The 14,437-nt window shown below is 33.8% G+C and overlaps 1 protein-coding gene across 3 annotated transcripts in view; it reads right to left on the bottom strand.

Annotated features, from left to right (window-relative positions):
* Positions 1 to 14,437, bottom strand: part of LOC114335067 (nuclear hormone receptor FTZ-F1 beta) — a 179,635-nt gene that overhangs the window by 83,137 nt on the left and 82,061 nt on the right. For all 3 annotated transcript variants that reach the window (XR_007698400.1, XM_050652237.1, XM_050652238.1), the window contains exons 3-4: positions 7,185 to 7,434; positions 991 to 1,166 (exon numbers count right to left, since the gene is read on the bottom strand). Coding sequence is in view for 2 of the 3 variants with exons in the window: in XM_050652237.1 (XP_050508194.1) it covers positions 991 to 1,166; positions 7,185 to 7,311 (303 nt within the window). In the remaining variant the exon portion in view is untranslated. The remainder of the gene's footprint in view (positions 1 to 990; positions 1,167 to 7,184; positions 7,435 to 14,437) is intronic.

The raw sequence follows: 14,437 nt of genomic DNA, 5'->3' as shown, positions 1-14,437 counted from the left end.
TCTTTTGGTTCCAATCTTTAGATTTTGTCTTTTTCTATTACCTATTATCTCATTCTCTTCGTTAACTATAAACAGATGAAGAGAGTCGCCCGACGTTACGTTGTATCCCTGCTTAACCTCTCACTGCAGGAACCGGATATATACGTAAAATAATTTCGGGCCCGTACAACGGGAACCGGCTAAATACTCGTAGCCTTTTTCGACATTCGCTGCGGCAACCGCATGAATAAGATATTGTTTGCGTATTGTATGTTGCCCATAGAAGAGAGTTAGGCATGCTATATCAAAATTTACAAAACATTTAAAAATTCATACATTTCAAGAATCTAACACCAAAAAATTAACAGTCATAACCGGGTTGATCAGCACAGGCATGAAACAGCCGTACCAGAGACCATACTACTTTTATAACTAGCTGCAGTGAAAAGGTTAAGGCGGGTTGACACGATCCAAGTGTACTTGGTCAAAGTCTGCTTGGACGCTGCGCGCTCAACACTTGGTAGCTACTTTGATCGTATCAACTATTGGTCCAAGTACACTTGTATCAATAGGTTCTATCCAAGTTAACTAGGACGCTGGCCAACTTTCTTGGATCCAAATAGTGTCAAAGTGTAAAATTAAAATGGCGTCGTTGTCAGAAAATCGAAAACGAGATGTAAATATGTACATAAAGAAAATGGTCTGAAAGGGAGAGCGTTAGATTCATGGAGCTATACGAAGCTGAGGAAGTATTATGGAATATCCGGACAAAGGAATATAAAACTAAGGATGCTACAAGTGCGTGCCTACAACGAATAGAAACGCACATGAGTATTCCTGGTCTCACTAAAAACGATGTATTAAAAAAAATTAATGCCATGGGAAGTGCGTATAAACACCTTTGCAGTGGTTATTTAACATCCAGGTCATTTAACCAAGTATCCAAGTATGTTCACTTGTACAAGTACACTTGGATCGTGTCAACCCGCTCTTAACAATGTGACAACTTACCGGCGCCGAATTTTCTTCGTCGATGCACATCCCTTCTCTTTCTCCGTCTGACAGTTCCCCCTCCCAACTCATCGGCCTTGGAATGTCTTCCCTCTTTATCTTGGACCGCATGTTTACAGACTGGAAGTCTATTCTCGCTACCTCCGCGTCCGAGCTGTCCAGAACGTCCACAGTGCCTGAAACATCAAAAAAGCTTTGATATCGATTTGATGCATCTAAAAACAAAATATATGGTGCAAGAGAACAATTCAATACACCCTCCGTATATAAATCGGTATCAATAGAGTCTTACAACGTTGTTTCAGCATATCCCTGCAACGTCAGAGACTCGGGCTAATACAAATTCCCAAACAGACGGCCGAATAATGTATCCTGCTCATCTCCCACTTCAAGTGGATAGCTACAAAAGTACCATCTACTCTAATGGCCATAAACGAAACACGACTCGATAAAATCGTTTTCTGTTCTTTTGAGCTTTACGAAATTTGCAAAAAGTTTAGGATTTCAGCAAAAGGTTTGCTGTCGCTTAAGCTACCCCAGACAAGCGACAATTTACAGCACTGTAAGGCTACGGCCAGACAAGCGACAACTTACAGCGCTGTAAGAGCAGTAAAATGAAGCTCGGAAAATGGGACCTATCCTATGTTCCTATGTTGCTGCACGATATTTTACAGCTCACTACACTATGGCCATCCACTACACTCACCGTGGGACCCATTTTTCGCGCTTCATTTTACTGCTCTTACAGCGCTGTAAATTGTCGCTTGTTTGGCCGTAGCCTAACAGCAGTAAAACGAAACGGCAGTAGCTGCAGTAAAAAGCATGGCCAGACGGGGATGTACGTGTAATTACGGCGTGCCCCGAGATATAAATACAGCTCAGTATAACCATCCACTACACTCACCGTGGGACCTATTTTTGCGCTTCATTTTACTACTCTTACAGCGCTGTAATTGTCGCTTGTCTGGTCGTAGCCTTAGATGCATTTAAATATATGGCGCAAAATGAGTAGAATTATTTGAATTATTAATTGAGTTATTAATTATTATTATGAGTAGAATATCAACAGGAACACAGGAAACATACGCAGAGTTAAAAACACAAACAAAAATTCTAGGTCAGGAAATTAACACAGAAAAAACAAAAATAATGATACAGACGAGAAGAAATATAGTCCCACAACAAATTATTCATGAAGATGACATTGAAACGGTTGGAAAGTTTACAGACCTGGGAGTAGAAATATATACCGACGGATCAGAAAATAGAGAAATACGGAAGAGAATAACGCAGACAAACGCCTATTTTGCCCTCTCCCATATTTCGGTCTAAAAGTGTCCACCGAAATACAAAGATGAGAATCTATAAAACTTTAATTCGACCAATAACATGCTATGGCAGTGAAGCCTGGGTCCTGAAAGAAACATCCAAAAACAAACTCGACACATTCGAAAGGAAAGTACTGAGAAGAATACTAGGACCTGTGAGGGAAAACGAAATCTTCAGAAGTCGATACAATAACGAACTTTATCAACTTTATAAGGAAGCACCCCTGTCAGACTTCATTAGAATACAAAGATTCCAATGGGCCGGACATGTAATAAGAATGGGAGAGGATAGGCTACCAAATAAAGCACTGAATGCTAGAATGCAGGGAAAGAGACCGGTTGGAAAGCCAAGAAAGTGCTGGGAAGACACAGTAAACAGCGACGCACAAGTCCTTTTAGGAGTCCGTGTATGGAGAAGAGCAGCCACAGACAATCAAGGCTGGAGGCAAAAAAATAAACGAGGCCAAGGCTCAATTTGGGCTGTAGTGCTGTAGAAGAAGAAGAATATGGCGCAAAAGCCCAATTCACCAAACCTTCGTCTCGAGTCTTACAACGTTGTTTCAGCATATCCCTGCCTGCATCGTCCATATCCACTTGAAGCGTGACATAGCAAGAACCATTCTTCGGTCGTCTTGGTGTGAATTTGTAATCAGCGTCTCTGACGATCGAGGGAAAGGCTGAAACAACGTTGTAAGACTCTATTGATATCGATTCATACACGGAAGGTTTGACGAATTCTAAACTGTTCACGTATATGTATTGCCGAGAAGACAATTTGGCAAGACGATTTGTAGTCCAGGGCGGATCTGTTTTGAGATGGACGTTGAGAGGTGACTCTAATTTTTTTGCAGAAATTACTTGGAATTAACCCATATAATAATGTTATCCTCCCACTCAAAAAGGTCCGGAACATTGTTTAAATAATCAAAATGTCAAAAACTGAAGGAAAAATTCGATTTTTTTCTTCTTTTTTTGACTATAACTTTAAAAGTATTTACTTTCGAGAAAAGTTGCACTAAAATAAAAGTTGCATAATTAAATTTCCTACAATATAAGATTGGTTAAAATTTTTTAAAATTGTTACCCTTGTTGCAAAATAGCAATAATTGCGAAAAAAACATAAAAAACAAGTAATTGATGGATTCGACCGTTACTTGATGGAAGTTCATTTTATCTAACAATAAAACACTGAAAACGTTTGTTTTCTATACTTCCACAAAATTTATTATAACTATGTGACTACAGCTGTTTCGGCAGAGTGCCTTTCTCAAGTGATTTAGTTTACAATGGTTTGCCTAATCATAATCATTCTTTCAATGAAGAGTTTCAAATTCTGCATATTATTCAAAATAAAGGCCTTAAGCTATCTTTTTTAGAATCTATGGAAATTAATAAATTGAAAAATACAGATATAATTTTGAATGACCAACTCGAGACAAACAGCTCCCTACTCCTCAACCTCTTCAGTTAAAGACTTTAAATAGGCAAACCATTGTAAACTAAATCACTTGAGAAAGGCACTCTGCCGAATCAGCTGTAGTCACTTAGTTGTAATAAATTTTGTGGAAGTATAGAAAACAAAAGTTTTCAGTGTTTTATTGTTAGATAAAAAACAAGTATTCGCATTTTACGTTTTTCAACCATTTCTGCTACACTTAGAACCTTTCACCCAGAAAAACTTTATAATATGGTAAAACAATACTGTAAATTTAGTTAAGATCGGTTCAATAGATTTTGTAATCCAGCTTTCGCAAAAAAATCATTTTTTCAAAATGTTGCAGGACTGAAAATAAAGCAGATAGCAAGATATTTTTTTTACAAATAGAAGAATACTGTACCTTTCATATGCAATTTGCAAAATTAAAATCGGTTAACTACCACGGCGTCAGGATTTTTTTTAAATAAACATTAATTTTTGGTGCTACGCGCAGGACAGCGGTGTTCGATTCACGCAAGTTGATTTCCACTAAAATTTCTTCCAATCTATATCTAATATATTATTTTCTTACTCTATATTTTGTTATATTATGTTCATATTTTAATTCCTCAAAAATCAAACTAATTTGTTTATTGTTTGTGAAAAATTGTTTAAACAATTGCATATTATGCACTTTGCTAAAAAAGGTGTTATTTCAAAGGACAGAGTATGTGTTTTTATTTTGCAATAAACAAATTTATTTATTTATTTCGAAATGTACTAAAAATTAAAATGTATCAATCATTATCAAAGGTCATTGGAATGCCCAATCAGAGCGAACGTATCCGCTGTCCTGCGCTTAGCACCAAAAATTAATGTTTATTTAAAAAGTTTCTGACGCCGTGGTAGGTAACTGATTTTAATTTTGCAAATTGCAAATGAAAGCTACAGTATTCTTTTATATGCAAAAAAAATCAACTTGCTGTCTGCTTTATTTTCAGTGCTGCAACATTTTGAAAAAATGAATTTTTTTGCGAAAGCTGGATTGCAAAATTTATTTTGCAAAATCTATTAAACCGATCTTAATGAAATTTAGAGTATTGTTTTATCATATCATAAAGTTTTTCCGGGTGAAATATGAAGGTCCTAAGTGTAGCATAAATGATTGAAAAACGTAAAATGCGAATACTTGTTTTTTATGGTTTTTTCAAAATTATTGCTATTTTGCAACAAGGGTGACAATTTTTAAAATTTTCAGTTAATTCTATATTGTAGGAAATTTAATTACGCAACTTTTATGTCGGTACAACTTTTCTCGAAAATGAATACTTTTAAAGTTATAATCAAAAACGAAGAAAAACATCGAATTTTTCCTTCAATTTTTGACATTTTGATTATTTAAACAATGTTCCGGACCTTTTTGAGTGGGAGGATAACTTAAATATTATTATATGAGTTATTTTCAAGCAATTTCTGCAAAAAAATATGAGTCACCTCTCAACATTTAAATGTACTAATTAGTCCAGTCGAGTTAGACGAATAACAGGCCTAACCTTGCATTTGGAGCTGCCCCAAATTTTATTTTTCTAATCTTTAGGAGGGCTCAATAGTAGTCTAAATTTAATATCTCGACTGAATTCCGCCATTGCGTTAGTCGCCATCTTGATTTTAAACGAGAACCGTTTTTGCTCAATATCTCCGCCATTTTCAACTTTTCGACAAAAAGTATAACAACCAAAATTGTTGAAAATGTAATTTTCTATCATTTCTATTTTCACAATTTTTTCGTGCCATCGATATTTTCCGAGTTATAGCGGAAAATAGTGACAGTTATATATAAATAGAGCATAATTATTGAATTATTTCGTTTATTGTTAGTTTTACGACAAAAACGTTTCTATACAAAAATATAGAGAATTGAATTCTACACAATTTTAGTTTCTAACATTTTTTTGCTAAAGTTAATATTTAAGGTAGTATTTATGCGATAATGGCGCGAGCGTAAGACCTGATTGATTTTGTAGCAATTGTTTTTGTTCAATATCTACGCCATTTTCAACTTAAATTGTTCCAAATATATTTCCTACAATTTCTTTTTAACAATTTTTTTCATGCGGTTGATATTTTTCGAGTTAAGTGGGAAAATAGTAAAAAGTGGTGAGGGGAGCATAATTACTGAATTGAATCTTTTTTCAGAGCTGCCCCAAATTTTATAATTCAATCCTTTAGGGGAGATCAATAGTAGTGTAAATTTAAAATCTCGACTGAATTCCGCGGTTGCATTAGCCGCCATATTGATTTTAAAGGAGAACCGATGTTGCTTAATATCTCCGCCATTTTCAACTTTTCGACAAAAACGGTAGGAACTAAAATTATTGGAAACACAATTTCCTACAATTTCTTTTGCACAATTTTTTTATGCGATCAATATTCTCCGAGTTAAGGAGGAAAATAGTGGAAGCGAAGGGGAAGCATAATTATTGAATTGTCTCATTTATTATTAACTTTACGACATAATTGTACATAAACAAAAATAAAGAGAATGATATTTTATACAATTTTTGAAACTTCCAATGAAACACCAACCAAACTAAGTACATAAAAGACATAAATAATAACTTATATGCATTAAGTTCACTTAATTTTATTGACTAGCGGGTTTTATTGGTTGAATTTGTCTGTCGATAATTAAGTTTCATGTCAGCTAACATATTTTAATATTTCAACAATCTTTTTTTTAATTTTGGATCCCGTTGGGGGGAATTTTCCCATTCCCCCTCTTAGACCCGCCACTGGTTCTCTCGAAAAATTGTAGTAAATCGTAATTGCAACAATTTCAGTCTTTACACTTTTTGTCGAAAAGTTGAAAATGGGGAAGAAGATATTGAACAAAAATAATTGCTTTAAAATCAATCGATCTTACGCTCGCACCTTTACCGCATACGTACTACCTTAAATATTGATTTTTTCAAAAAAAATGAAAGACATCAAAATTGTACAAAATTTAATTCTCTTCATTTTTGTATTGGTTAAAATTTGTTGTAAAAGTAATAATAAACGAGATAATTCAATAAATCAATAATTATGCTTTAACTGTCACTGTTTTTCCCCATAACTCGAAAAATATGGACCGCACGAAAAAAATTATAATAAACGAAATTATAGAAAATCGCATTTTAAACAATTTGAGTTTGTATATTTTTTGTCGAAAAGTTGAAAATGGCGGAGATATTGAGCAAAAACTGTTCTCGTTTAAAATCAAGATGGCGGCTAACGCAACAGTCAAATTCAGTCGAGATTTTAAATTTATATTACTATTGACCCCCCCTAAAGATTAGAAAAATAAAATTTGGGTAGCTCCTAATGCAAGGTCAAATGGTATCCCGACTGGGCTAAATATTTTTACAGATGCGCCCTGGTGTATTGGAATTCTTTATGTAACCACTTACCATTTGAAATGAGAGCTGCTGGATGAGGGGCGCTTCTGGTCCTCTGCGGAGGCTCTCCGGGAGGAGGATAGGGCTCCACGTTTATGGGGGTGACGGAGACGTTCGGAGACCGCATGTCGGTGGCCATTTTCTTCGAGATCAGCTCACCCCCTGGTCGGAATGCACAGTTGTTGGTGTTGTGGGCATCCTACGGTAACGAGGCGGGTGGGGGGCGAATTGCGACAACGATGACGGTGATGGTGGTTTAGCACTAGAACAAAAGAACAATTTATTAGTTTTTTCATATGTGTTTTGTTTGTATAGCAAATTCAGAGACTATTGGGACCGTGCAAGTTCGAAAAAGCGACACGTGGTTTTATAGCTCAGCAACATTTTTCGCACTTTTAATTATATTGGCCAATTATATTAGTCCTGGTCGCTGGATAATTGTCAAGGCCATAGCCCAAAAAAAATTATAAGAAGAAAAAGTAAGATCAAGGTTATGTTATTAAAAGGTAAACAATTGTATATAGTAAATAAAATTAATTATTAGAATGCAGTACTACAAGCAAAATACAACAATTAATTAAATTTACTTTTATATAATAATTGCATATCATATCAATATTGTAGAGCAACATATAATTTTTCTTCTTTAATGACAGTAGGTATGAAATATACGTCAATTTGACAATTGCAATTAACATTATGAATTATTTAAGAAAGTTGCAAGATTTCTCCGCTATTCGCGCACGATCGTTTCTCGTATCCCTTCCAAGTACTTGCACACGGTGAATAGATGTTTGAAGAAATTTGTTGTTTGACTAAAGAAGAAGGAAGGTCGAATTAAGGAGAAAAAATATAGTGCCAGGAGTTTTTGAAAGACGTAAAAAATTAATTTGTGAGTAAGAGTTTAAATCAAAGTGGTAACAGTGCTGGTATATGAAAGGTGATTGGTATAATTGACATTATTTAAGTTTATAAGTACAAACAAGAACAGGGAGAATTTTGGCAACCAAAAAGAGATAGGGATGTTTGTTAGGACGTATTTGACCGAGAGTTCGTTTGCAAGCAGAACCAAGAAAAGAGTTTAGCTAGAGTGTTTGATAAAAGAATATAGGGGACGATTTATGATCTGAAATAATTAAGTTAATCGGTTTTTTTAGAACCATATTGTAGAGACAAAGACCTTCGCATTGGCCTACTCTGTTTAAGACTTCTCTGTTTGAAATGTGTTGAAACCATGATATTCTGAGCATCCAGGCTTCACATCCATATACATAGTAATATAGGATACACATAACATATTAGGAACTTAATTCTTAGTTGTAAGTTCAGCTGAGAATTGCTCAGAATAGATTTAAGGTTCATAAATGCCCCTCGTGCAATTTCTATACGAGTTTTAATTTCTTCATCCGGATTTATTATCTCATTTATCCAACATCCTAGGTATTTAAAATGGTTAAAATAAAATAAAAATGTATACCACTTTTTTTTGTGGTTAACTAAAATGGTTAACTTTTTTTAATTTTTTTTATTTAGCTAATGCCTCGACAACCAATGGTCATTGGCCATGGTAGGTACGGTAAATTTTTACAGTTAGGTACCTAGTATCATGTGTAGTGTGTGTGTTGAGTAAGTGTCTTGTTACTTTGCAAAGTCGACGTCATTGTCTTTGCAAAGAGACGCTAATTGTATCCGAACGTCTGCGGTCCTTCCGATGAGTAATGGTTAACTTTGATTTTATCGGTGCATTACTGACAATTATGTAGTTGCATAGGGACGTCTTGTTTACTAACTACAAGTAACTTTGTCTTTGTTGTATTTGTAAGTCCGTTATTGGAGCATTCCGTAGTGACTCGATCCATAAGGAATTGAAGATGTTCGATACTTTCAGCCATGATCGCGGTGCCATCTGCATATCTGATGTTGTTAATAGTTTCTCCCCCGATTCGAACTCCACATTGCCCTTCCAAGGCTTCGTTAAAAATTATTTGTGAGTAAACGTTCGTTAAACAAAGTGTCTGACACCTCTTTGAATGCAAATTTTGTCTTTTTCTTTGCCGTCTACCAGAATAGAAGCTTCTTGATTACAATATAGATGTTGTAAAAGTCTCAGATCTTTATCATCTATTCATGTTGAACCCTATCAAACGCTTTCTCAAAATCTATAAAGCAGACGTAAATTAGTTTCTGTACTTCCCATAATCGTTGAAGTAACGTTAGCATTGAGAACAAAGCTTCACTTGTTCTAAATCCTTCTCTGAAACCGAATTGTTTGTTTCGTCCTATGTACATGTTAAGGCGCATTTAAATCAAAGCGAACACGAACGAACGAACGAAGGAACGAATTCGTAGGTGTTCGCTTTGCTATTCGTTCGCTACAAAGTAGGGCCATCTACATTGAAGCGAACGTTCGCATTCGTTGATGATCGGGAGTGCACATTGCCTGCAGATGTTTTTAAGATGGGCCAGTCACACATTGTGTTTAAGTTTATTGTCGTGTTCGTGTTTCTTGTTGGGTAAATTTTAATACAATAATAATGAATGAATAAATTTATTTAACTACATTACACAATTACAATGTTTGTAGCAAGTCAGACTTCAAAGATTTAAAATAAACAAGTAAAACCTATCTATACATAAAATTAGAATATACATACCTAAAATACAAAAAAACATCTAAAATATACAAATAATAATTTCACACACAAATATATCACAAAAATAGTTTATTGTAAGCTTATAAAATGCAATGTGTGTTCTGTAAGGAAAAAAATATGTCATATTCATAAATTTTGATACGATTTTGTCCTGTCTCTATTCTATAATTATTTAATTTAAAAAATTTGATTTTAATAATTAAAATAAAATAAAAATTATTTCCAGACTCAAAAATAATTTATCCAGATATTTTTTATTATTTTATTCAAAATTTTGATGAAATGTTTTATTTATTAATATTTTATTTAAATCTGGCATTATCAACTAAAGTTTGAGATAAATAAAACGTCCAAAAATGTTTAGCAATTATAAATTCATATTTCTTCTTCTTCTTAAGATTCCGTGCATTTCTGCGTAGGCGTCCACCGTACATTGTCTTGTTTATAAAATATTATTGTTTTTAGCAGCATTGCAAAGCATTTTATAGCCGTGGATTCTTGTCCACTAGCGTTCCCCTCGTAATATGTGCCCCAAGTATGCAGTCTTCTTACTTTTAACATAATTAAAAAGTTCCCTATCCTGCAAACCCGCTCTTCTTAATACTTAATCGTTTCTGACTCTGACTCTGTCCGTCCATGATATTCTAAGCATTCGACTAGGCACCACATTTTAAACACTTCAAATTTGTTAATGGAACTGGCCTTTAACGTCCATGCTTCCATTCTGCACAAGAGCACAGGTCAAACGTAACACTTTTTAGCATATAAATTACTGACAAAATATTTGTATTCATATTTCTAATAATGACAAAAGTAATGACAAAAAAAATTATCTTCTTAAAATAATTTTGAATTCAATATATTTAGGTAGGCACCTGTAATGTGCTTCGAACTAAGGAAAGCAATCTGTATCAGCAGCCAGGTAGCAGGTATTATACGCTGTTTGAGAGAGCATAGAGAATGATATATGTATTAAAGAACCAGCTTTCTTAAAATTCTTCCTCGAAAAAGTTGCTTGCTCTTGGTATTATGACTATATTATGTTCAAATAATAAATTGTAAAATTTGTGTATCAAAATAAATTTGCTTTTAATTAATTTTAGCAATTAATTTGATTTGGTTACCTCATTAGTGTTTCTGGGTTGAAATTTATCCAATAAAAACATTAGGCTTTTAAAAGCAAAGCACTTCGAACCCTCTTTTTGTCTTTCTCGTCTAAATGATGCCAGAAGCTAATTCATTTTTTTAGTTCAGAGACATCACAACCCATTCCTATAGAAATGTTAAAACAAGCATCAGTTTTTCTGTTTATTATTTTATATAGCTTCGATTTCGGGTTTCATAGGCATTCTTCATTTCTATATAACTCAATTAATTGAAGTATCTTTTCATTGGTCCATTCCATATTACAAAATTATGTTTTCACGACTACACAATAAACAACCCTCTCAAACTAATGTTTGTAAATAAATTAAATCAGTACTTCTAAACGAATTCACTCGCTACCGTCTATCCACTGTCCACATTGAACAACTATTTCCTTTGATGATTCGCTAACTTACCGACATCGGTTGGAACATGTGCGAATGCGAACGAATTCGTTCGGTCGTTCGTGTTCGCTTTGATTTAAATTTAAATGCGCCTTTATAGTCGGTTCGCTAAACTCAGACTCAACTTGCTAGTAATTTTAGTAAGTAATTTTGCCAATTTAGTAAAATTGGCAAAAAAAATAATTACTAAATAGTTTTTTTTTATAGCTTTTTTTTTCTATTCGAAATGTCGAATAAAGGCCTCTCCCATTTCTCGCCATTCATCTCTGTTGTGTGTGAGGCGTTTCCACATTGGTCCTGCGACTCTTCTGATGTCATCGCTCCAGCGCATTACGCACTAAATAGTTATTAATTACTAAATAGTTAGAATTTTGCCAATTTTGGCAAAATTGGCCAAAAACAAAAAAATTACCTACTAAAATCACTAGCCAGTTGTGTCTGAGTTTAGCGAACCGACCATATCTTCTATTTTGAATCATCAGGCCCTGAATTTATAATTATATGTATTTGTCACAGTTTTAGTTTTACTAAAATTGATCCGCAACCTCTTTTTTAAGTTTTGCAAAACTTATTCAAGCGTCACTTTTAAATCTTTTTTGCATCAGCTATCAAGACGGCATGGTATATTGTACGCCCATGTAATATATGAATAATGTTTCTCAAGAGCAAGAGCCCATTAAAACGGCGACAAACGACACAAAATGGCCGCCGGCGGCTAACACTACGCATATTTTATAGGCTAAGAATCAAAGTTTACCTTTAGGAAAGGTAAAGCCAAGGTGAGACATGCCGTTCTCGATTTGTGCAGTTGTTAGCGGTTAGTCTACTAAGTAATCTTTGTGCATTTTAGAAATTATTGATAATAAAATTGTGGCTGGCGGCGGCAAATACATTATATTACGCTTGTTTTACTGCTAGTTTCAGATATTAAATATGCCGACGTTTGAAACAGTTAAATTGAGACGACGAAGAATGATATATTATAAATGTGCACATTTCTGGACACATGTATTGGGACCGTGCAAGTTCGGAAGAGTGACACTTGGTTTCATAGCTCAGCAAAATTTTTAGCACTTTTAATAGGGAACTTGCACTAAAAAATTTTCAACGAAAACTTTTCGTTTATAAATTTGCAAAAGTCTGTGTGTTATTGCGTCGCCGCTCCTGCAATACTTAAAGCAGGTATATCGATGGATTCTTATGTAGTTTGGCCTTCTGAATCCAAATCTGAAAACGGCATTTCGATATCTCTAACCGTTTTCGAGATAATCGACCTCAAAGTCAAAAATGTGACGTCACAATCCGGTTATCCCCTACAGACGCACTAAACGTCAGTTCAAATGGTTGATTAGGAAGTAGGCTACTTTTCAAAAAGCTAAACATCAAACTCAATAAGTTACGATAATTATCTAGTAGTTTTACAAATGTTTGATATTTCTCTTCCAGAATTGAACAAGCGCTGTATTGTCCTTTTCATGATCATTTTTCAGTGCGTAACAAATTATAGGAAAAAGGGTAAGTCCGTGATAATACACATTTATGACATTTATTCTAACATGACATTTTAGTTAAATCTGACAGTTGTCACATTTTATTTTTAATTTGGAATAAAAGCAAATCAAATGTGTTTCTTGCATTTATAAAATGGTATTTTCGTTGATTTGTATAGTCTTATAAATTATACAGATTATATTTGTAATATTATTATCTAATTTAAAAAAAATTATTTTTTTATTATGGCGCCATCTATCGACAACTAGAATAACTAGAATAAATGTCATAAAAATGTCGCCGACGAAATATAATCACCGACGTGCCCTTTTTTCTGTCACATACAATTTAATGCGTTAGAAAGAAATCGAAAAACTGTGACGCACTGAAAGATGATCATGAGAAAAAGAATAATATTTTTGTGTGACTATAAAAAAATCAATCTACCTTCTTACATCTTATATCTTATAATTAAAGACTGGATTATATGCAAAATGCATATGCATATATATGCTGCATATTTCTCATGTTTTTCATAAATGCATATGCCTTGCATATTTGGAGATTTAAGAGCATATAAATGCATATTTTGATGGGAATTTACTCTACCCCATTTAAAAATAAGGTATATATTAGTAACATCAACATCCATTAAAATAAAATGTGAAAGTAAATATTTTGCTGTTAAGCTCCTTTGTTGTTGTACCCATAAACATAATGGGCGTTATTTATAGCTGCAGGTATCATTATCCGGATATTTAAGATTTATAGACTTCTCAGAATTTACAAATTACCTAAGTAAATACCGATTATATTTTGAATAACATTACAAATATTACCTGTACTTTCTGCTGGTGTCGGCCAACTATGAATTATTCTGGGAAAACCAACCAAAACGAAATTTTAAGCATTTTAAGGGTAGGATAGATTATTTTATTTTATGAATGGTTAGTCTTAAATCAATCGCCGATTATTCAACTTTTGTGATTGCAAGTTATTGACTATACTGTGTAAAAAAATCATTTTATTATTATTGTGAAAATGCCTAAAGTAGCAAGGGAAAAATCAAGTCTTCTCAGAAGTTGGATTGGAAGTAACAATCATCTAAAAGTTATCGACAGTGAAAGTATGTTTTGCACCATTTGTGATAAAAAGGTAAGTTCTCCACTTCAATAGATTTTTAAACTTATCAAACTTCTTTGCACATCTATGTGTCTGTCTATTCTAAAATGACAAACCGTCCCATTTCTTCAAAAACTGTTTTTTAAAGTTCGCAACGGTTTGGCTTATACAGAGCGAGGTGTTGAGAGTGGCCCACCCTGTATACTACGGTACACTGACTGTACTTTATTGTTTGACGATTTCAATTTCACTTTGAGAAATAAAAAAAAATTGGGGGAGGTTTAAAAAGTTTGATCATTTTAATGTAGGTATCTATTTACGAAAACATCTAAAACATCATTATCATTATATTCCAGATTCCATGTCAAAAGAAATTCCAAGTAGTTCAACACATAAAAACTTCACTTCACCAAACTAAGCTATCAAAAAATGATAATAAACCTCGCCA

The sequence above is a fragment of the Diabrotica virgifera genome, chromosome 5 (genome assembly GCF_917563875.1).
Source record: "Diabrotica virgifera virgifera chromosome 5, PGI_DIABVI_V3a".
NCBI lineage: Eukaryota > Metazoa > Arthropoda > Insecta > Coleoptera > Chrysomelidae > Diabrotica > Diabrotica virgifera.
This window is presented reverse-complemented; position numbering and strand designations above follow the sequence as displayed.